The sequence below is a fragment of the Procambarus clarkii genome, chromosome 13 (genome assembly GCF_040958095.1).
Source record: "Procambarus clarkii isolate CNS0578487 chromosome 13, FALCON_Pclarkii_2.0, whole genome shotgun sequence".
NCBI classification, from domain to species: Eukaryota; Metazoa; Arthropoda; class Malacostraca; order Decapoda; family Cambaridae; genus Procambarus; species Procambarus clarkii.
This window is the reverse complement of record NC_091162.1, coordinates 13,784,006-13,809,796: the sequence shown is the minus strand read 5'-3', so window position 1 is coordinate 13,809,796 and position 25,791 is coordinate 13,784,006. Positions and strand designations below refer to the sequence as shown.

At 39.0% G+C, this 25,791-nt stretch overlaps 1 protein-coding gene across 8 annotated transcripts; it reads right to left on the bottom strand.

Annotated features, from left to right (window-relative positions):
• Nucleotides 1-116: 116 nt before the first annotated feature.
• LOC123757054 (ataxin-3) lies at nt 117-24,351 on the bottom strand. 8 transcript variants are annotated; one of them, XM_069323661.1, is made up of 9 exons: nt 24,223-24,351; nt 22,433-22,597; nt 21,292-21,428; nt 12,991-13,145; nt 11,401-11,507; nt 8,524-8,704; nt 7,796-7,951; nt 6,604-6,747; nt 117-6,324 (listed from the first exon to the last, which is right to left on the bottom strand). In XM_069323661.1, exons 1-9 carry the CDS (start codon nt 24,244-24,246, stop codon nt 6,245-6,247), a joined length of 1,149 nt encoding a protein of 382 aa, XP_069179762.1. In that variant the 5' UTR covers nt 24,247-24,351; the 3' UTR covers nt 117-6,244. The 8 variants fall into 8 exon arrangements, with proteins under 8 accessions (XP_069179762.1, XP_069179765.1, XP_069179766.1 ...); XM_069323664.1 differs by lacking the exon at nt 24,223-24,351 and adding an exon at nt 24,035-24,177; XM_069323665.1 differs by lacking the exon at nt 24,223-24,351 and adding an exon at nt 23,873-23,895.
• Between the last annotated feature and the right edge of the window lie 1,440 nt (nt 24,352-25,791).

Genomic DNA, 25,791 nt, shown 5'->3' with positions numbered 1-25,791 from the left:
TATTACTGAAAGTTGGACAAAGCATCAACCCTTGAATCAATGATCATTTACAACACTAGCATACTGTACATAGATTTTCTTCTGTCCTCTGTGGACAGGATTAGATATAGACTACATATAGTTTAATGATTTATTGAGTATTCTACCACAAAAACTTGATCAAAAGTGTTTTTACAATGCAACAGGACAGACATGTTCGAACATGCCCTTTCAACCAATGCCTTTATTCACTTAGCAGTAAATAGGTACCTGGGAGTCGGACAACTGTTGTGGGTTGCATCCTGGGGAAACTTTGGTCATTTGCCTAGAGAAACCTTGATAAGCCTAACATTTTCCCCCCCAACAAGAAACCATAATTGAATAGTTTTACCAAGTTTAAATAATAATTGTATACAGGACAGCCCTATTGTACTTTTCAAAACAAAAACACTTGACAAAACTGCCACATTATGCTGCTGCTGCATAAAACCATTTATAATAAGCCTTTTTTTTTTTAAGCTTTGATTTCTAGAGCATTTTCAACTTTGAGCCATTGGCACTTTAGTAGTTCTCTCAACTTTGCTCACTTTCTCAATCTATTTAGGCTTTTTCTCCATAGTAATACATCTCCTTTCCTGCTTTAGCACAGCTACGATAGACATCTTTTCAAGTAACAAGTAACTACACACAATTCAGAGTACCAAGAGGTTCTCCCATATGATAGGAAGAAAATACAGTACCTAGCATTCCACTCTGGCATCCCAACAAACTGAAGACATATTATGGTCAACTATTGCCCTAACACTTGTGCTGCACCATTCCAATATTTCCAGTAATAAAGAGAAGAGCTATCATAGGTAAAGAGAACAAATAGTGCTAAGAAATATTACCAGAACAGTAACATTATCAATACAAATTTGACCAGCACTTTCGGAAGTGGTGTATCAGTTTGACTGCCTGACAGATCAACTCGTCCCCTCAAATAACGCATAGTATTTTAATGTAAAAATCTCCAGCGTCAAAATATGATGTACTACTAATCATAGAACCTTGCACAATTGGCAGGTTGTTATATTTTCTATTCGAAAGTTGGCTAGGAGCGGCCAATTTAGCACATCATTTTTGTAACGTTGGGGCAACTCGAGAAGACGTTTGTGACCAATACAGTAGCCAATGATACTTTGGAAATCTTAAAATAATTAAAATGGTTTCAGTGCTATACATTTTATTTGTAAGTGAATATTGTACCTTATCAGTAAATCACAAGATTGTTCACAAAACTATAAAAACAAAGAATGAAGCGATACTCGAGGCCTTACAACATCACATTAAACTTAAACATTAAGGCACAATGGAGAAGAAGGCTTCTCTAGCAAGTTGAGACCATGTAAGTTCACCTCCCATACCTGCCTGGCTGTGACAAATGCACAATACTGATTGCCATTATTAGAAATAGATACTTAAAGCTCTTTGCCATTGACACATTCTAAACCATAATATTAAAGTTAACAAATAAATTATGCATTAATGTACATCCTAGCCATCTACCTCTGTCCTTGTGTACCTCTTCTCTTGAGGCAATGGCCCAGGAGAAGGGCAAACATATTGACAATAAAGTTTTGAAAGACTTTTGAATTAGCATTTGCTAATTCATGCATTGAAGACTGCTGAATGAACACTTAAGAAAGTTGGTGTTTGACTTCTCAATAAGCACAGCAAGTTTCTGAAAATGTTTACATGCACGCACTGCATAAAAGATAAATACACTCAAGAACACACGTTTAAAATTATCAACTTGTAAAGAAGATCCACACTTAAAAATCGCCTCCAAGTGCACCTTTTCTCCCATCAAGTAAATTGAATTCCACATGCAGAATGTATTCTGTACATCCCATATGCTTACATACGTAGTTTTCACTGCTCATAACACTCAGACTGACCAACATTGGCATCCAAGAGCCAAAACCAGTAAAGCAAGGCTTTAGTTGATGAGATACCACATCCATAAACCTTCGGTAGTCTTTGAAAATGAGTGACGGTACATAAACGTGAAAATTAGAAAAAAAAAAAGGTTAAAAAATACTGTAACTTGTATGTATTGCCACTAATAAAGGCCAAAGCACATCTGCACATTAGCAGGTAATTATCTGAATTGAAAGTTTTGTTTTTCCCCACACACCCCTAAAGTTAAACACTTAGTTGAGCCTACCCATGACACTGATTAACATGGAAGCTTGTGCTCTTTGTATGCCAATGTTGGCTGTTGAGCAGGGAATATCAAATGCATTACTGTAAAGGTATGCACCTCTTTACTCCCCCTGTCCGCACTCCGCCGAGAGCCTTACACTTGCCACCAATCCTCTGATTATTCATGTAAGTTTTTTTTTATGCAGTGGATACGTCTTGCTCAAAAATAATTATCACTGATTATTTTTTTTTTTTGTAATCTGACATGGTACTCAGAAAAGGTTTGGATCAACTTGTATGTCTAATGGGCATATTATAGATGTATGTTTTCTTCTATTAAGAAGCTTTAAACAGTAAGGATTATAAAATAAACATCACAAATAGTTGCAACTGTAGCCTATAAAAACTTCATTACTGTATTTACAAAACTGTTAGAAATATCAAAGACACTTGAGCAGATGTCTGCTGATAACAATTTGTTCTTTCTAATTCCACAAGTCTGAAACGATGCCTTTAAGTACATGTTTACATATGTGATCACACATTTAAATAGGCCTAAGAACACATTTAAAGAGGCTTAAAATACAAGAAAATTGAATCAAAACTTTGCCAAGTAAAATTAAATGTTCAATTTCGTTCACTTAGATCATCGGAGAATCGAACTCGAGCCTCAAATGCACGAGACTATTGTCTTGCCGACCAGGCCATAGATGACTGTCTCATATTCTGTACGCCTGTGTTTGAATAGCCGATGATCCAAGTGATGAAATATTACCCATACTATTGTGGTATGCATCTTTTTAATATTCAAGTCCAACATGCATGTTAAATAAACAATAATTGCAAACCAGGCATCACGTATGGTTCTACTCTTCTCCATGCAGAGCATGTCATTGTGCAGATAAGAGCAACTATTAAGATCAAAAGGTTTTCTAATTAAAATAATTTCCTTCAAATGTACTGTAACTTGAAGAGCTGTTGGTTGTAGTTCAAATTAAAATTATTGTACTTGTCAGCCAAGGACATTCAGTACGCATGGAAATGTTAAATGCCTTTTACAAGATATTACCTTCAAAAGACTCAATAAGTCAAAGTGCAGTCATAGTTGTGTGTTGACTATAGATGAAGGGGCCAATAAGGTCATGTTACTGTTTACATTATTACTGCACAGTTTTACATCAATAATATGGTTATAATAGCTCTATATGGATGAACGTTTGTTGACCAAGAGCATAAATCCTGCTATCATTTTCTAGTTGACTACTATGTGAATGAGATAACTTTAGGCTGCTAGTACACGATTATCACATGACAAATTTCATCTTTACCACCAGGATCTGAATCCATGCCCTGAATGACGTGTTAATACAAGACAGAACTGCATCAAATGAGTGAGGTTGTACACTTCCTTTGAGGCTGTGCCAGGAAGATGTTTGTCAAATAGTGTTACACATTACATTGTAAGCCTACGTACAATATCACTTTTTGATCAGTTGTGTATATAAACATTTACTCAACACAGTGTTGTGGAAAATAATAACTGAAGCAAAAAACACAAATGCAGTATTTAAGGTGAACAAAAGTTCACCGTAAATATCGAAACCGAAGAAATGCTGCCCAGGCTACAGCTCGCCTAACCAGAAAAGTGGATAATTTGTTTCATTATCATTTCTTTACTTTCTACAAGTAAATATTCTATAAAAAAAACAACCTTTTGTTCTCTCATAGGCAGTGACAATTTTGACGATAGCTGTACTTTGAGGCTCAACACGAAAGAGAACTCGCTTATGACCTCAGTAACAATAAAAAGATGATATTGTCTACTCAATAAAAGATAAAATTGTGGGAGGGCCAATTAAATATATCAATGAACACTGGAACCATTGTTGCCATCTTGATACTGGAGATGGAACAGGTAAGGGATTACATTACTGTAGATCCTTTAACTTGTATAACATACAATTGAGAACTTCTCTCAATGCCTTTTGTTAAATTTATTATGAAGAGCCTTAAATAGCAAACAATATACGTTCAGTACAATAAAAAGTTTGCAAATGATGACAAAATTAAACGTAAACAAAAATATATATATATATATTTTAGTTAATCTACACGAAACACAAAGCACTTTTGTTTAGTCCTGGCAAATGCCAACTCTTCAGTGGGTGCTGCCCAATTCATCAGCATAATACTTCATTTCTAAAAGTTGTAATCATATCTTCATGATCACTAATTTGTGCATTAGTTTACTATATTAGCTATTAAAGCAAACACTTGCAAAAGTTCAACAACGACAGTACTTAAAGCAATTACTGTATGTACAAAAGCAAAGTATAAGTTTTTCATCTGCATTGGCTGATGAAAAGCCAGACACACACACACACACACACACACGGAATACTTCCTTTTACTGGAAGGCCCTAACATACTGTATTTGCATAGGAGTTGTATTATGTACAAGTGACCTTGCCCAAACATTCAACATCTTTTCCTAATGGCTAGTGGGCCAGGCCCACCGAACATGTCACGCAGTAATAAAATACCTGTTCTCACCTTTAATTATCGGAAATAGCCAATAAATAAGAACCAGTTTTGTAACGGCAAATTAAATAAATGTTTTGATCGTAGCTGATCGAGAATAGCATATCCAGGTCCACATATCTTGAGATACGAATGAAGCAGTATAACAAGTGTTAAGGGTGCTGTGATTACAGGGAATATAATGGAGTTTAGGCTAATGTAACAAGTACAGGCTGCTGTAACTAATAAAAAAAAAGTGGTGGTGGTACAGTATCAGTGGTTATAGTATTAATTATAGTCGTAGTAATAGTTATAGGAATAATGTTGATATTAGGATTAGCAATAGTATTGTTGGTAGACAAGAGAGTTACTAGGGTATAGGAAGAATACATAGGCTGTTAATAACAGCCTATGTATTCTTCCTATTAGATTATTATAAACGGTTAACTGGTATCCCGTCTACCCAATTTATGTACTGTATATAGTATGGAATTATTTTAAAAACATTATCTAGGTAGAAGCCCTTCTTAAAAGAAAGGTTCAGAGATGAATATTGTGTGAAATTACATCTACTCACTGCATATATGAAGAATCTGCAAGTTTAGGAATGTCAAAGATACAGAAAATATTAAATCTGTATCTGAGGCGACTGGGATTTTTCCAAATTATCTGGACAAGTACTGTGTGTAAATTTTGGCGCAGCCATTTTTTTGTTTTTTTCCCCAGTTGCTAATGGTCGCCTCCTTTCCCTTAAATGATTTTTAGCAGTTCAAAGATCTGCTAACAGGTTTCATGGCTCAATAACTATAGGGAGTTTCCTGCCCAAAAGGCTATGCTTGTTAGTGGCTTTGCAAGAATGTAAAAATACTAATGTTATGGAATCTCACAAACACGTCGTACCTTCTTGTAAATAAATTATTATTATTTATTATACCACATAGGTCTTCAGTTTTTTAAGCCGACAAGCAAAGGCATTAGTTACTTAAAAAAATTTATTAGATGAAACTATTAAAACTACTAGTATTAGGAACTCCTTATGAGGAACTAAGAAAATAATTACCAACGTTGTGCATTAACCAATTATATAACAAGTATTGTGACATTATTAAAAATTATTATGGGGGGTTATTAGTGACTAAAACATCTAAATAATTACTACACTATGCCAAAACTTTTGCCATTCAATTATCTTCAAGTTCAATGAAGAGATTTGTTCTTTGAAATATAATTTTCCCACCAAGTTACCTCACTGCAGCTCCAAGGTTTCTACCTCTTTTCTCTCATACATTTCTCTCACTTTTTTCTCCCCCGCACTAGGTACATATAAGCACGTGCACATACACACACACACTCTAATGCTTCTTGTAGACTCGTATTCAATTTGGTATCTACTTTAATGTGGCTTTCTTATAAAATGAGCGCACACACACACACACAGGTAGAAATTGACCTGATTCATGTTGAACAAAGTGTGGAATTATATTCCATAAAGGCAACTAATGTGAGAGCTCATGAAAACATTACAAATGTCCTAAGAGAAGTCTTAACTTTAAGGAGGTCATGGTGTCTGCTTGCTCAAGAATGCCAGTCGCCTCTGACGGATTTCTTCAAGATCCGGCTCCTCGGCGGTGTGGGTGGCTAGAAGGGGAAGAGAAATCAAAATTCATGATCAGTTTTGTACATCTTGCATTGGATCAAAGGGGAAAAAAGCCATTGAAAATTACAAGTGAGAGTGAAATTGGTGAGTGAAGATGAAGGTGGTATTGTAAGTGTAAATGACTATGGTGAACAATGAAGCTAGAAAACGGTTATGAAAGTACAGTATTGAGTTACGATAGTGATAAGTACTGATACTGTCGAGTAATCGAGTGTCGATTCATAATTTAAATGATACAGGATAATAGTATGCACCCATACCTGTGGCCTCTGGAATGCGGTCAGCCAGATTCACGCAAGCGCGATGGTCGCTGCTCGAGGGTTCGCCTGGGGATGGGCCGACTGGGCTACCTTGCTCCGCTTCTACTGACATGCTCAACTGCAGGGCTCTCTCCAGGTCATCATCTGCAGTGACCCAAAATTCAAAATTAAACAAAACGTGTTTTTTTATATAGATATCTTCAACAGTACACATCCTTCAATAACACCAATTCCTGGTAGTCTGACTGGGCTCACTCTTTTGTGTTTACACAAACTAAGCACAGTATATAGTATATTAAACTTTGCCAATGTGTAGAATTTTACCATAGAAAAGTGGCTAGACAGAAGAGTGCACACTACACAAAGCTTTAAATTGTTTAACATAATATAACAATGTTAGAACTGTCACTAAAATGTCCCCCACTCTGCCAAAACGGCTTGATACCAGTCTTTCCCGGCGACAGCTTCGTCAGTATTTGCACTTACACATTTGTTAATTATAAACAAACTCGCATTCCACTGCATTAACACGTAAACCGTATTGAACTATCTCATGAACATAGTTAAGTATTAGTAATACATGTACCATCTTGTGACCATATTGTTAATTTTAAGATTTTCCCCAAAATGCTTAGTGATTAGTGGCTTAATAAAAAATATAACAGTATAATTAAAGCCAATATTTATTACTAAAGATATACAGTATAATCTAACACAGTCCACACTTCATAACATTAAGTACCACTTAAGAAAATTTTAAATAATTAGCCTAACTTTGTAATTGTTTACATTTATGTAGGTAAATGTTAACTTGCATCTCTTAGTATGAAGTATTGTATTACCCTAAAATGTTTAAACAAAAAATTACTCTCAAGATAACTCAAAATGTTGGGTGTGATCAGTGGCTTTATAAAAAATATGTACTCATGTAAACATTATAATTAGACCCTATGTAATATGTTTACAAATAAATTATTAGCTATAAATATGTGGAGGGAATGGTATAAATTAGTTATTTAAATCTTGTAGGGTTTATCCCAATATCCAACAGTTGCACTGTTTATGTGCCTATCCACACACATTTTGCACCACATTACAGTAAACAACAACAAACATGCATCAACTACCACAAGAATATCACTAGTAATCAGATCATAATCAGTTCTCGTGCACAAAGAGGAAGCAAACATACCTACAATTTCTGGACTGTGTTGACCAAGACTCAAACGAATAGCCGCTTGCAGGTTCTCGTCCTCACTGGAGTGTTCTGCATTAACTTGGGACTGTGGACTGGCTCTGTCCGAGTACCTCGATACATTTGGCTGTAGGTCTCTCTTCGCAGAGCTCTCTGCTTGGGAAAAATCAAATGTTGAATGTACTGCAACCCTTTATAGTCCCTCTCCTTGAAATTTCCTGCAGCTTACACACTGGTAAGGCTAAGTGATCAGAGACTAACACAGGCTTATTGAGAACCAGAATCGAAGCCTGCTTCACCCAACAGGCCTGGCATTGAGAAGTAGCCCTAAGAAATACCTTAAAGCAAGGCCACATACAGGGAAGAAAATCATGAAGCAATTTCAGAGCAAAATAATAGATAAAACACAAAGTAGGTGGCATAAATACATTTGTGAAGAAAAACTATCCTTTTATCAAACAAATTGTTCAGGGAAAACATACCTCTTAACTTAAAAAAGCAGCCAAGAGATCCCAGTAGAGGTTTACATTATAAACAGTCTCAATATCAAGTATGGCAAATGGTGGACCAGATCTCTGGGAAGCCTGTATTGCCATTTAGTGGTGACCAGGTCAGTTAAGAGCCACAATGAAAAATAAATACTATACAATACGTTACATTTTTGGTGTCAAGAAAAAAATCATATAAGACGAACATTAAAGAAAAATCATCATAAGAATACTCACGTGACTTGGATGGGGAGGCATTTTCGAGAGAGAGCTGCATAGCTGCTAGCAGTTCGTAGTATTCCCCCGAGTGAGGAGGTCCATCGTGCTTTTCATGGGACGAGCCAACACTGGCCAAACTGGCTGCCAACGCAGCTTTAAGATCTCCGTCTTCTTTGCTATGTCTCCTCTCCTCTGATATCTATTTGAAGTGAGGTGTTGAATATTTTAAATGATTAGCATGATTTTTTTAAATTTTTTTAATTATGTTTACTGACCCTTTTATAACAAAAAGGCTTTGCACTTGTCCATATTTAACATAAATGATTTATCATTCAATCTCAATGCCACAATGATATTCCTAACTATGATATTGATAACAAAAAATAAGCTTCACTATAAAACTTGCAGAAACATTCTATTACATTTCAAAATTAGATAGAATGACCTTCTTACAAAAATAATTGATTTAAAATAAGAAACATCTTTTAGATCAAAATCATTTGACTGCTTTGTATGGCAAGATCCCCAAGACCCTTCAATGGGATCACATACAGTCAGGTAAGTAAGGAATGTATGTAATCACACACACATGCCTTACAATGACAATTAGTCTGCGCTACATGTTGACCCAATGCTTACCCGACCCATCACCTCATTATTCATTCCCCGCCTAAATATATATGTAATTTTCTTAATCATACCTAGTAAGCCTCTAATGATATGTTGAAAAATATAGAAGACCTCAAGATGACACCTACCAAGTATGTTTATTGAGACAAGAAAATACATCTCAAAGGGATAGAGTAGAGTAGGCTATTTCCATCCCCCCAAATGACACCTATCATTCAAACTTGGCAGATCCTTTCTTAGTTGCTTTCAAGGAAGATATTTATTATATATTCTTTGAGGTTTCGAGGAAGATATTTAATGTATATTCTTTGAGGAAGATATTTAAGATGCCCAGGGCATTTTTTTTGCTCTACTTCTAGTTCATCCTGAAGCTGCCTGGATTTTGGAAAGAGTCCTGATGTTTTTGTCTTGCCCTCAGTTTCATGTGTATCCTATCCCTGAAATTTCTTAAGAGACAACATTCTTGACATTGAACTCACTTCTGGCAGTCTCATTAGCAAGCTTCGTACTATTGCTTAGTGGTCGCTCTCTCTCCATTTTTAAGAGTTCATCACTTTTAGCCAAGACTGATGAAGGGACTTTCTGGAGGGCCCTTTGGTAAGTGACAGGTGCACCTTTGACCAATCCAAGATGCTTTAGTCTGATGCTGCTGTGCAGTGTGATTTATACGCTGCTCATGTGTCTAGCGAGGATGTTATCTCAATGTTTAGTTCTTTTCTTTAGCTCAATTTTTACCTCCCAAAACGAATGGCGCCAAAACTAAATTACCACACACCAATAGGTACAAGACCCTGCAGAGACATTTGCATAGTTGCTTGTGGCAGCTATATGATAATGATGTCCAGCCTGACTGTACCTGATCCTGGTTTCCAGATACAGTGGCTGTTTACTTTAGTAAGCATCCAAAGGAGATGCATCTTTAAAACTGTATAAAATGATTAATGTCAAGTGTCATTCGAAATGGCCAAAAATCGATGCATTGAGAGATTTAATATACAAACAAGACTTATTATTAATACACTTTCCAGCTCCAGGCGAATGTAAAAAAAACAACAGTAAGTGCTCCCGGCGTTTTGCCGCGTAAGCGTAAAAACAAAAATGTGTATACTCTTTTTACTCTCCTGACCTTAGTTCTTGAGCTACGTATTTCATTTTGGTACCAACGTGTTCGCAATAAAATTCTCTAGAACAACATCAGTAAAAAAAAGTCACGAAACGTATAGGGATACCAGCACCAAATAAATAACTACGAAGATGACTCGCCGTGAGCGCCCAACAGCAACAAAATGTTTTTACTCTTGGGATTGTTATCACCTCCACACTTGTCCTACAGCGTTAATTTTGGCATCAATGGACTCGCAATGAAATTCCCAACACGGTGATATGAATATAAGCGTAGAATAATGATTGCAGCCCGCCCGCAAGAGTGTGGGAAGTGGTGAAATTGTTACCCGGTGTCGGTGACAGGACGACGCACGGCGCTTTGGAAGTTTATACTTATTTCATTCTCATGACATTATTATTCTATGTACGTCATTCATTTTTGTGTCAATGTGTTCGCAATAGAATGTTCTAAGAGCCCGTAAGTAAAAAAGATCAACAAAGCGTAAGATAGAATAGCGCCAAATATAAAACAATGCTGGAACATATCAGTGAGAGTCAAACACACACGAAATGTTTTTACTTTTGTTATGTTTGTGAACCTTTCATGAACTTATTGTACCATGCAGCCTATTGGTGAGAAAGAGAGCCTCATGGCGCGCAGTTTGAAACAAACCCAAAGTAAATCGGACAAAAATTGAATTTTATACAAATATTTTAAAAGAGGACATAAGTTTATGTCCACATAGCGGAAGCGGGTAGGCGAAACAGGACGCAGGGAGGAGTCCTCATAGCCGGAAAGTGTTAATCAAATATGACATCTCCCTACCTGTAAAGCTACATTTAACCTCAATGCTAAGATGAATCCCTACTTTGTGCTGGTTCTGGGAATCAATGTTTCTGACCAGGCCTTATCTGCAAATGACAAATCTACCATAGTTTTTTTTTAAATCAATACTGGTAGTGTGGTTAGAAAATTTGGTTATATCATAAGTGTTTAGAGTCGAACTAGATCCCAGGCCGGGCTCGGCAAGTGGTACTTCCGAAGCCCTCTCCGAGTATCTAAAAAGGATGATGTGATGATATACTGTACTACAGGTATTAAGCTCATTGTATATGTGGAAAATGCTGTTTTCCAGCCACTCTGAATGACAATCAGCATACCTCAGACAGAAGTTTAGGCTTAGTCGTCTGCACTGCTGGATGAAGGCGCAAAGTTTCATCTGCCTCCGATGGAGGTAGATTGCCATCCACCACAAATATTGAATAACCTGTAAAGCAAAGAAGAGACTTCTGTATCTGTATGAAGTAAACAAAAAATGAATGTACTGAAATGTCCTTTTCTGGGCAGTCTCAGTAGCTCCTTGGTACATTGCATTAGCTGTGGCATCACAGGTACATCCAAAAAACGTCTAGGTCTCTGGACTGATGCAGGCCTGCCAAACACCAGTAACAGAATTTGGAGTGCTTATAGAGGTGAGGGATGCAGGATGGGGGATCTGCAATTGACCAGAAACCAATTAAAATCACCCAGAATCTATAGGCAGTTGTACTCAGTTTTAGAAGAATCTCGGATCCCACATTTACTTCTCACCTCAATAAGCATACGAACATCTGATACTGGTGCTTGGTAAGCTTGTACTCGTCCAGAGGCCAAATAGTTTTATAGCCAATGCACCAGGAAGCTATTGAGGGCCAGCCCAGAGATTGTTAGAAAACACTTGGATATTTTTTTTTTTACCAGAACTGATATCCTCTATCTTATCTTCAATACTCTTATGTTAACTCCATGACAAGGAAGGCGAGTTTATCTAGGAACTTCATGCAAACTCTAACTGACACACATTTCATTTTAACCTTATAAATTGACAAACATCACACATCTTTTTTTCCCACTCATCATTCTCACCCCTTAACTCGGTCTCGTGTCCAACATTCAACAAACAATCCACATACAAAGGGCAGTACACTAGTTGACTAATAGTGCAATTGCAAATGAGAAGGGTCTCTGTAGGCTAGCATATCTTGAATACCAGCATGGCAGTGTATCAAGTACAGTGATAGGAGAGGGAAGGGGGGGGGGGGGAAGAGGAGGAAGAGGCAACCAAATCTCAAATTTCTCTAGCAGGCTTGATCACACCACAAACTTTTCACTCTTTTGAACACTAATCATCCTTTTCACCCTCTTTCATATATTGTTCCACTCTTCCTCTACAAGACACTGGTCATCTGTCTTTACTATACAATCCCCCCATATTTTGTCCAGCTGCTGTCCTCAAAACTTAATTTTTGCTGTTTGTGCCCTGGAGCGCTGCCTCTTTCCTTATCCAAGTTCTCACTTTCAAATATTTTGATCTACAACTATTGTACATATCTCACTATGTAACTATTGTAACATATCTCTTGTCTCATTCTTATCAATTCAATTCAGTTATATATTATTAATCCATCACTACAGATAAATTATATACAGTAGTACAATGAAGTTCAATTATCACCTAAAATTTTTAATACAGTACTCAGAAAAATGCATGTTTAAAAAGGCCAAAAATTACAAAGCTAATACACTGTAACACTAAACTTAAGCACAGGAGCATCTAACACATGTATTAGATTTATTATAATTCTTCTTAGATATATTTTCTCGGGCTCTGTTTCTGTATAGATCACAATATTGCATGCATTTGTGTCCTACCTCTTACGTGCACCACTTCTTGTCAATTTCTATACTAAAACATAAGCTTGGTTATTAACCTTCATGCTGGAGCTGTTTGAGAAAAAGTGCCAGGTAAGTATTGGAGATCAGCTCCGGATATGAGAGGAGGCTGTTAAGATTGAACCACTGGTGGCCTAATTTCCGAACTGTCAGCCAATGCTCCTTGAAGTTACAAATGTATGCCTGCTGTTCTCTGTAAAAAAACAAAATACTGTAGTAGTACAGGTTGGAATAATTTGCACAACAGCCACACATAAATGATTCTCCAAATACTGTACAATATGCACTGCAATTATCCAATTCATCCTTATTAACTCATGCACATACTAGTATTCATCTAAAACAGTAGTTATTACCAATATTTTCTTCAACTCTGACCACTGGACACCTGCATCTAAGGGTGCATACATGCAGCTATGTCATTAAACTTCACTTTCCTCCAGACATGCAGAGTGGCTAGTGTGACGATAATCTCCTTCAAGAGATTGAGCCTGCTCTTCCCTCCAAAATTACGTCTTCACAACTATATAAAAGACTATGGAAGAAATGTCCAACAACGACAACAAACATCAGCAAGGCTTGCCAGGGTGAGCAGAAACGTATGCAACCAGCCACCTGTTCGAACTCCAACCACCAAACTACCCGTTGATCGCTACGGCTCCGCTGATTGGTCGCCGGTCTGGCTGCACCTGCACTCGCCCCCAATACTACCTGATGTCTGGGGTCGCCCCAACATCAGTCCTCAGAATGTTCCGTGCTTTCGTAGCCAGCACTCCTCCCAGCTAGACTCTAGAGTGTACTGAGAGAGGTGGTGGCTTTAAGCCAATATTCCAGCACCTCCCACTTAACTTTTGTGTTGCACTTCTTGTTATTTTGCCTTAACGTAACTTTTCATTGTGTCATTTAAGTATTCTTATTATTTTGATTCATTGATTTTATTATACATATTTGTTTGTCCATATTTTCATGTTTTGATTTATTTAACGTAATTAAAATTTCATTGTTAAAGTTTTACTTGTGTTTTGTGTGTCTTCTCCTTACCTTACCACAGACGAAGTTCCAGTTTTTCTATTTTTTTTTATAACTATGTGACGAGGCCATACCCCTAGCCTTAAACAGCCGAACACCAACGCGTTACCGTCACAAGTTATATGGGGGCCTGTCCTAGGAGCTTCACTCAGGTACTGGTGCCAAGTGGTAATTTATGGTAAGCGTATTTAACTCTGTTAACGTAGCTTTACTATTTTTCATTCAATTTCATTTTTATAAGGTGCGGTGTATTGTGCATTACGAGAGTAACATATAGTGAAGGTGAGACAACTTTGGATTACGTGGTGACTGTAGGCCTCAGTCATACTCTTAATTGGTCATCTCTCCCTCCATGTTATTACTCGTATTTACCATCTATGTCCCTTGAATATTTCTCATTCTGACAGATCATCATATTGGTACCCTGGTACTGTGGTCTGCCCCGGGTCAAGAGTACCCAATCTTCTGCAATCTGACTGTAGGAGGACAAAGAGGGCCATAGTTCCTCTAGCTCGAACTTTAGTTGCTGAATTGGGACCTCAGCAGCAGTTCTCGTCACCAGTTGACACCTCGCACCCCTACACGTCAGTCAGAGATGATGATACATACAACGGTAGGGAATTGGCTTATTTTTTCAGAGCACAAAAGTTCGCTAATTCTGTAAGTATCATATTAAATTCAGTAGGAAAAACTTGCTTTATGTCCTTTAGAGACTTGGCAAGGTATGCCTACATCCTTGGACTACCAATTTTACTTTTGAAGCATTTAACTGTTTCATTTGTTTTCGAAACTTTGTTTCATTTGTTAGTAGGATTTTCTTGCCCTTATTCTCTTACATGAGTACCGGGTACAAGATTTCCTGCGCCCTTGATTTAATTTAATATCTTTCACTTAACGTTAATTGTTAAAGATCACACAGGATAGGTACCAGTTGCCACGTTGTCCTGTTTCTGACATTTCATTATTGAACATTCGTGTACCTTTATTTGCTAATTTCACCATGTTTCGTCTCCAAACTTTCCGTGCAAATCCAGCAGGTGAAATAGGGACTTTAAGTCGTGCCAAGAGGACTGAACTACAAACTCTTGCACATGAGTATCAACTAGAAGTTCCCTATCAAGCCAACAAAAATGACCTACACAACCTGTTGCTGGATTACTATTTAGAGCAAGGTAAGATAGACTCTGAAACTCATGAAACTTACTATATTGCAGATAAAACTGACTTGGCAACGATGAAACTTAAACTAGAGCTGGCTAAGATTGAACGTGAGCAGCAAAAGGAAGCCCGCGAACAGCAAAGGGAAGCCCTCGAACAACAAGAACGAGCAGCTGCCATACGAAGGGAAGAACAAGAACGTGAGATTGCCTTACTCCAGGAGCGGGAACGCATACGGCTTGAAACCAAACAACGCGAGTTGGAAATGCAACGTGAACATGACAAGCAACAAGCGACTCTGGCTCTTGAGTGTCGTCAACGGGAATACACGTTGGAAACTTCACACCTCGCTCAACGCCAGCAAGCTACTGCCAATCTTCCCGTCAGTTTTAATATATCACATGCAAGTAAGTTAATGCCATCCTTTGTAGAAGCAGAAGTTGATGTGTTCTTTACCACCTTTGAAACCCTTGCTAATCAACTCAGTTGGCCTGTCGACCAATGGGCCACACTTCTCAGAGTCCATCTTACAGGTAGAGCTGCAGTCACACTCAGTACTTTGGCGTCTGAGAATGACTACTACACTCTGAAACAAGCAGTGTTGGACGCCTACCTCCTCTCTACTGAAAGTTATAGAAGGAAATTCCGTGACCACCTGAAGGCAAGTACCACTACCTTCCTTGAGTTTGCTAACACGAAACGGAGGTATTTCATGAAATGGCTGGAAGCAGCACATGTCTCTACTTTTGCAGAACTCGTCAACCTGATGCTTGTTGAAGAATTCTTGAGACGTGTGCCGCCTCCTGTCCGCCTCTACTTAGCAGATAAAGAAGAAACCGACTACCTGAAGTGTGCTAAGTCGGCTGACACTTACAGCCTCATCCACCGGCTGACACCTGAACCATCCTCCAGTAAGAAGTCGTGGTACAGTTACGAGAAGGTGAGCCCCGATCAAGCTGGTTCACAACTGTACTGCAAGTATTGTAGACTCTATGGACATACCATAGACAAGTGTGGTAAGTCTCAATACAAGGGAACCACTGACCAACAACGACCCAAACCAACTCCTCCTAAGTCCGGTAAGCCTGTGATGAATGTTGGTGTTGATGTTAATGATCTTTCTCTTTTCAGTAACCACCTGTATACTGGAACTGTCTCTGCCAACGGTTCAAATCCGGAGGGACGTTTCAAATTGAAGATCTTGAGGGACACAGCGGCTCTACAATCGATCATCTTGAAGTCGGCTGTGCCCAACATAGTCTACACCGGGGAAACAGTCTTCATCACTGACCTCACTGCTACCACTCCATACCCTCTCGCCAGAGTCCACCTGGATTGTCCCTACGTGAACGGGGAAGTCCAAGTCGCCGTCAGGGAAAAGCCTTTTCCCATGCCTGGAGTGCAACTTCTCCTAGGCAACGACTTGGCAGAAGGCCTGCAACCGACCAACCTGATCGTCATGGACAAACTCCAGGTGTGTAACTCTGTGCCAATAAATCCTATTCTCGAGTATGTTCCAGCAGAGGTTCAAGAGAGTGATGAAGTTTCTCCTCCGGTTCTCGTGACCACCCGTGCACAAGCCGCACGTCCACAGCCAGCTGACTCTACTGCTACCGCTGTCCCTCAAGACCCTCAGAAACTACCCCCGCATCTGACCAAGTTGGAGTTCCGTAAGTTGCAGAGGGAAGATCTTACTTTAGCACCATTGTTTTTCCAGGCTGAGACTCAACCCGACAGTATTCCTGGGTTCTTCCTAGAGAACGACTTGCTCTACCGCAGATATAGACCCAGTAAACTGAAGGAGGAGGACGATTGGGCCAACACCGAACAACTTGTGATTCCCACCAGCCTGCGGCCCACTATTCTACACCTGGCCCACGGAGCATTCTCCCACTACGGCTTCAACAAGACTTACCATGGGATTCGTCAAGACTACTACTGGCCAGGTATGGTAAACAACGTCAAACAGTACGTAAAACAGTGTCATACATGTCAGATGGCAGGCAAACCGAACGTCTCCATTCCCAGAGCACCACTGATTCCCATACAGGTGCCTGCGGAACCTTTCCACAGACTCATAATAGACTGTGTCGGTCCTTTACCTCGGACCAGTTCAGGTAACGCCTACATCCTAACCATCCTGTGTCCTACCACCAGATTTCCCATAGCAGTTCCAGTGAAGAACATCACGGCTGCTACGGTTATCAAACATCTATTGAAGATCTTCACTCAATACGGATTTCCCAGGGAGATTCAAAGTGACTGTGGCACCAACTTCACCAGTGATCTCTTCAAAAGGACACTGGAGGAGTTCAACATCAAACAGGTATTGTCCAGCCCCTATCATCCTGCTTCACAGGGTTCTCTTGAACGTAGTCATCAGACCATCAAAGCACTCTTGAAAAAGTTTTGTAGTGAAACCTCAAAGGATTGGGATAAGCAGATTGACCTAATAATGTGTATTTTCAGAAGTCTCCCCAATGAGTCCCTAGGAGTATCTCCTTATGAGATGCTCTACGGCCGTAAGTGCCGTACTCCCCTTAAGGCTTTCAAAGACTCTCTCAGAGATGCCACCTTCAGTGAGCATCAGAATGTGCCCCAGTTTCTTCAAAACCTTCAACACATTCTAGAGAGAGTCCACCGCTTTGCCCATGATAATCTATTGAAAGCCCAGGTGAGAATGAAGACTCATTACGACCAGACCAGCAAAGTAAGAAAATTCAAGCCGGGAGACTTCGTCCTTGCTTATTTCCCTATCCCAGGTTCACCTTTACAAAACAGATTTTCAGGACCCTACTGCGTCAAAGAGTGCAGAAGCAACAACACATACGTCATAGAGACTCCAGATAGGCGGCGGAAGACCCAGCTGTGCCACGTCAACCTCCTGAAGCAATATAATGGTACTCCTCCCACTGTCTTGATTAATTGTTCTACCTTCACAGAACCCTACATCCACAGTGAGACCATCCCGGCTTCTTCTCCCGAAAGCACTGACAAGGAGTCGGCGCTTTCTAATTCCAAAATCCTTAATGATCTTCCCAAATGCTTTCAGGATAATAATCGTGCTCCTATGCCCTCTTCTAATTCCACTCTCACCTCGTCAGATAAGCCCTTCATCCTCCATGTCGACGCCAATGGTACCGACGTGGGTGGTGTCGTGATGCAGCAACGAGGCGAGAAGAATACACCTGTCAGCGACTACTGCTACAAGGATCTACGGAACAATTGGCAAGGAGCTACTCTTCCTCATCCTGAAGCTTCAGCACTTCACTCCACACCTGAAAAGTGCTCGGTCCACCATCAATACGGACCACACCACCCTACACCTCCTGCAGCACGCCCACTTCTCATCTCAACGTCTTCTACTATGGGCTTGCTAACTGCAGAAATTCAACCTGGAGACACGCTATACCAAGAGTCTGACAACATCTTAGCCCATGATCTCTCCAGAGTTTATGAAGTAGAAGCAACTCCATCCATTACTCCACCACATAACGACGTACTTCTTCCAGAACCGCAGGCTTCGGGGGAGAGTTGTGACGATAATCTCCTTCAAGAGATTGAGCCTGCTCTTCCCTCCAAAATTACGTCTTCACAACTATATAAAAGACTATGGAAGAAATGTCCAACAACGACAACAAACACCAGCAAGGCTTGCCAGGGTGAGCAGAAACGTATGCAACCAGCCACCTGTTCGAACTCCAACCACCAAACTACCCGTTGATCGCTACGGCTCCGCTGATTGGTCGCCGGTCTGGCTGCACCTGCACTCGCCCCCAATACTACCTGATGTCTGGGGTCGCCCCAACATCAGTCCTCAGAATGTTCCGTGCTTTCGTAGCCAGCACTCCTCCCAGCTAGACTCTAGAGTGTACTGAGAGAGGTGGTGGCTTTAAGCCAATATTCCAGCACCTCCCACTTAACTTTTGTGTTGCACTTCTTGTTATTTTGCCTTAACGTAACTTTTCATTGTGTCATTTAAGTATTCTTATTATTTTGATTCATTGATTTTATTATACATATTTGTTTGTCCATATTTTCATGTTTTGATTTATTTAACGTAATTAAAATTTCATTGTTAAAGTTTTACTTGTGTTTTGTGTGTCTTCTCCTTACCTTACCACAGACGAAGTTCCAGTTTTTCTATTTTTTTTTTATAACTATGTGACGAGGCCATACCCCTAGCCTTAAACAGCCGAACACCAACGCGTTACCGTCACACTAGATACAGTGTGTTCTCTTGAAACACTTCAGATCATTTCTGAAGCATTTCAAAAAGGGTAATACTTAGAGGGTAACATAGTTCCAATCAACAAAAGCTACAGCAGGGAAGACCCCCCTTAATTATAGACCTATATTACTGACAAGTGTAGTAGTCAAAATACCAGAAAAAATAATTAAAACCAAATAGGTAGAATACCTGGAGAAAAATGATATAATAAGAGACAGATAGTATGGTTTTTGATCTGGAAGATCCTGTGTAATAAATTTACTTAATTCCTATGATAGAGCCACAGAGACAGGAAAGAGATGGTTGGGTTGACTGACATTTATCTGTACCCCCCCCCCCCCCCCCATCAAAAGAAAAAAAAAACTTTCAGTAGAGTTAGTTCATAAGAGGTTGTTCTGGAAACTGGAACATATTGGATGAGTGACAGGGAGGCTTCTTGTATGGATGAAATTTCTGCTAACTGACAGAAAATTGAGGGACATAATCAGAGGCAATGTATCGGACTGAAGAAATGTCACGAGTGGAGTACCACAGGGTTCAGTTCTTGCACCGGTAATGTTCATTGTCTACATAAACAACATACCAGAAGGAATACAGAATTATATGAACATATTTGCTGATGATGCCAAGTTACTAGGGATAATAAGAAACTTAGATGATTGTCATGCCCTTTACGAAGACCTGGGTAATACAAGTGTATGGAGCACCTCTTGGCAAATGGAAATTAATGTGAATAAATGCATGTTATGAAATGTGGAAACTTAAAAAACAGACCCCACATAACCTACAAATTATGTGAAAAAGCCTTAAAACATCTGATAAAGAACACCTTACTACAGCATCAAAAAGCCTTTTCTAAGATCTTTTGGGAAGACACTGCAGAAAATGACACTTAATATAAAAACATATGATTCAAGGAAACTGCAAAGGGTCTATTGACCTACACAAGGTAACGCCCACCTACAGCCTTGTTTGGGAGGATGTAGGTGGGAGTTGCCAAACAAAAACAAACAAAAAACAGTGTCCAACCCACACTTGAAACAATCAAGTGGTCTCGTGTCTACTATGAAACTTAGTAACCCTTAGTGAAGAAGGGTTGAGTGTGAGCAATAACAAAAAAAAAAAAAAAAAAAAGACGTCATCTACAACCATAGATTACCAACCCTTCCCTATGTATGCAGTGCATGTCACCGACTCGCCCAATGACCTGTAATAAGGACAAGGAAAAAGTATCTTGAGACAATGATTGGAAAAGAGACAGATACAAAATCTCTTTGTGAAGAACTCAAGATCTCTTTCAAGAAACTAGGCCAGCTCAACCGATACAGTACATGAAAAGTGCAAAAATGGAAGAAAGCCTAGCTAAGATTTAAACAAACAAACAAACAAGGAATAAAATGTGATACAGTACTCTAAAACTAAGCTAGAGTGGGTCTAAAGTCTCACGCTATCATATTAAACCAGAGTCTACTTTCACTGAACAAGAAAGAAATATGGTATGTGATGAGTATTTGCAGCCAAAGGATGAACTTTAAATAGTATCATATGGACGAGAGGTGCCAAGTGAGATAAGACGAGAGAGAAGGTATATCTATAGATAAGATAGGAAATATGAGGAGAGTAAAAGGGTATTTAAACGTGAAGAGGCACCAAGTAAAATATTAGGAAAAAGAATGGAGTATAGACTGAAAAAAAGAGGGGTGTCATCAAGATAAGGAGAGTAAAGAGGCATTTATAATAAAGTGAGACATGAGGCCAATGAGAGAGAAAGGAGATGAAAAAAAAGAGTGGTATCATCCTAAAAGTCACAAACACATTAATAGAATGCACACAAAATAGACATATTTATTTTTTTCTCTAGTTGTGTGGTGGGACACTTAACAAAGTCAAATTTATGAGTAGGAGACTTGGCACATCTTACGTTGGGTTAAGTCGAGCAGCTGTTGCCAAAGAACTGCTTGAAGCAAATGGTACCAAGGTTAGGTCCCACACCCGCAGGGCAGATGTTAGCACCTGGACACTGAACATGCCACTGTCGTCCATGTTCACCGATGGTTGCTGAGGATCATATTTTCACCTAAGATTTTAATGCTACAATGTAAATTGTATTGCTTTTTTATGACAAATACAATAATATAAATCAAATCTACATTATGTCTCCCAAAATAACAATAGTTGAAACAAGTGCCAGATATTTATCCCAACACCTCTCAAAATATCACACGTGGGAGGGGGGGCCAAAGTGGTTTCAAAGTTATGCCGAGTGAGGCTCAAAAGTGAAATCAATACAAGTAACTCCAGCTATGCACATGTTAAACTGTTTAAATCATATGCAAATCTTTATCAACTGAAAGTGAAGTTGCAGATTATGTGGATTTCAGCTAGATACTGTACTGTACTTTATTAAATTACTGAACTTTCTTCCATAAAACCAAATATGGTAGTTATGAGATTCTTAAGGCTTGGGAAAAGTCATCTATAATGATATGAGGGCTTGATCTGAATTCTAAAAATTTATAAATACTGTACAAGTGAAATAGTTGGAAAGCTTAAATCAGTGTATTAGAAAACTGCATACAATTGAATGAATCTGTTATGGTAATACTGTATATCATATTAAAAGTGCAACAAAATAATGGAGGACTGCATTCACTAAAACTTTAAGTATCAACAGAGTTCACTGTACTATAAAAAATAAAGTGATTTAATTATTGAAATGTATGCAAAAGTATTTTCCATCATTTTCATATATATATATACACAGAAGGGCACACAAACAGTAGACTGCTAATTCCTGTTATCAGGCTGAAAGCTTTTCCCACTGCACAGCTTATGGGTGAGCCTCGACCACTAGTTTCCCCTGGCATACATCCACCAAATTGTTTAACAAGGTACCCAATCACTGCTGGGTGAACAGACGTAAAATTAAGCATTAGCACCTAGTCACTCCTCCCCAGCTAGGATACAAACCTAGGCCAAACCACTTGTGAAGCATGAGGCCAGTGTCTTACCACTGTGCCACTGGGGTTTGTACAAATTCCACAAAAATTCCTGCCACTTACCTCCATAAACCTTCTGAATTCATCAGTATGTATTCCCAATTCTGCCATGTGACGCTGTTCAGCTTGGTCCATCTGTTGAGCAATATCTGCCAGGTCCACAGCAGTGAAGTACTGACCTTGGAGTAGACTGTTAAGGCAGTGTTGCCCACACAGTAACCCATCTTGCTGTGAAGACAGTGATACAAATAAAGTAATAAACAATTATGCTATCATGTCATACAGGATTGCATCCCTCCAATAAAATTAAGTTTGTGTGCCTACATTGAACACCCTCAACAAACTACAACACTGAATCTTGACTTAAAGATTAATTATTTTGTTCAATATAAAGATTTTTATTTCTCTTACAGTCTTGAAGAATGATAATGTGACAATTTAACTGGTTTATATGGTGGGTTTTTGGGTAAAGACCTTTCTAGATTCAAAATCTTGTACTTGATGGGCAATGCACATACTTATGTGTGCCAGACATATTGATAGACTGCCTCTTTCTTCTTATTTTTTATTCTGTACTGTACTTTATACCATGGCAGTGTTTAAAGCTTCTGCACCATCCATTAGTAAACAAATGTTCATCAATGATCATTACGAAAATGAATTGAGGTTTTAAGCCAAGAAATGGATGGACAGTCATTCAGTGCAGTGGTGATTATTGATATAAACTTCCTTGTTCAGTCCAAGAGCTGCTGCTTGTATCACTTTTCAGTTTCCTAATCCTTCTGTCTGTAATGATCTTATGTTGTCAGTTGTTAATAGATCAACAATAAGCAGAAATACAATACAATTCTCTTTAAACAAAAACTATTTGGTGTCGTTGTACAAAATGATTATATACAACACCTACAATATGTCCAATACAAATAACTAAGCCCAAGACAAGACTTGCCACACATGTTCCAAGATACATTATGACAGAATAGCTGCTACATTAATGCTTTACGATTTCCGATTCAACCGTGTTACTGTGCAAACATCTGGGTTCTCTGCCTGGGGGTCTCTGGAAATTGTACTGCCCACTGGATTATGTACATGACATCAGGCAGTTTTATTTAACATTCCAGATTGTAATGACACCTGGTGCACACACACACACCCACTCACCACTCACACACTCATACGCACATACACATTCACCACTCACCACTCACACACACACACACAGCCTGGGGGGTCATAGGGACTTCATCATTTCCATTTTTGGCATTGTTTCAGCTAGATCTTTGGGCATCAAGCAGGGTTCCAGGGCAGACTTGGCCTTGACATGCCAGCGGTCAGCAGGTTCCGGAGGTTCCTGTGTTCCCGAGGAAACATACTAGGGCACCTCTGGCCCTCTTGGTCAACAGGTATAGCTACCCCGCGTGGTGTGGGTGGCAAGTGTGTCTCCTGCAGCAAGGTCCTTTAATTTTACTGATTACGTATATTCTTCTTCGGGATACTGACTCATGCTGGGTTTCCATTCCGGAAACCGGCTCGGCCGGGCACATATAAGGTTCGTTCTCCCATCGTCACAACAACTAATGCTGTCAAACATTTAATTACCAACTGGTCGTTGGGAATGCAAAGACACGTATGAAACCCGACCCAACGTCAAGATAAGCTAACCCGAAACACATATCATGACGACAATGTTCAATCCAGAGCTTTCGGGGAATTGCGTAGATAGTTCCGCACAGATCCGCCCCGTCTCCCAGACAACTCTCCACCTAACTACCAAGCCAACACCAGGAATATCTCAATCGCAGGGGCACTAAATGATCATATAGAGCCGATCAAAGGGCCAAAAACCGCACCTTTTCGTGGTAGACGTGCTCCATGACAGCGTCGAGGCGAGGAGCGTCTTGCCTGCACTAGCGCGCGCGCCCATCCACTCCCTCTTGTCATTATAACAATAACAAAACCTTGCAATTATTTGTAATAATATCTACCATTTCGAGCTAACAAAATTAAAACATAATTTTGTTGGCATATTCAATATTAGAATACCTATATAATGTTATTATATTTCGTGTTTGTTACTTGTATAGCTCTAAAGCCTGAAGAAAATGTGGTTTTAAAGCGACGTAAATATTATGTTGCCAGGTAATGTATTTTGTGTAATTAAGTATTTATTAACTTCGCTGATGACTATATTAAAATCGAAAACGTTATGCAAATAGTAGAGGTAAAGTTGAGCAAATGTTATAAGAGTTATCAATAAATAATTATAATCAGAGGTGGTGAATAAAAATGATTCGGTTGGAGACGAAACTCATTGATACATATATATATTTTTTTAATTAACAAACTTAAATAGCTAGTTTAAGCCCTATAGCCCGTTTATATCTACCCAAGCCCATATATATATATGTCTAACCTACACTTACTGATTTATTTTATGTATAAAGAGCTGTAATATGTTTAGAACTGAGAACTATATGTACCGGTAGCATAAAACATTTATTGGATAGTGTGACATTGTAAATTGCCAGAATTAGGCTGGGATATCGATATATAAGGCACGTGGCTGCAGGTAATGAATCTCCCACTGATGGACATTCCAGTTGTAAACTATGTGAACAAGAACTAGGGCATTACACACAGAAATCACAATTGCGTGGTGCATCAAATGAACAAATCCACAAGGGCCGTGACGAAGATTCGAACCTCGATTCAAGGTGACGAGGATTCAAGAACTAGGGCATATTCTCCAACAATATATCTGTGACTGTCATGTTATCAATAATTTCAGACTAAATAGTATGAGGTACTATGAGCTCTGTAACTACTTCATACACTCAGGAATAATGGAAGATATTCTTGTGATGTACCCAAATTTTGTTCGTGCAGACTAATAGATCAGCCTCGCATTTCATGTTCTCTCAAAATTCAAATTCAAAATTCAAATTCAAATTTGAATTTTCATCTCCTGATTCCATGTATGACTAACCATCCTGTGAGATATTACATGAACTTACAGCTAGTTTTTTTATCTACACTGTGTAATCTTTCATTTAGAATAAGGTAGCAGCACATTGTTGTGTATCCCTAAGCGTATTAATAAAAACAAATTTATATAATATGAAATATTTCTAGTTCCTGGAATTAACTTTACCATTCTTCTCTGAGCCCGATTAAGATTCAGATTCATTGGGTCGGGGGACAGGAAGCCAGAGTGTATTGATACATGCATTTTGGGGGGTTTAAATCTAAAAAATGTTGGAAAGGGTTGAGATCAATTAAAATTCATTAATCATGAGCATCTTTTTTTAAAATATCTCTCATCTCCCCCTCTCCTCTTCCCACCCTCTCCACCTTCTTTCCGCCCCTTACTCACCTCTTCCCCTTTCCTACCCTCTCCACCTTTCTTTCCTCTCTTCTAA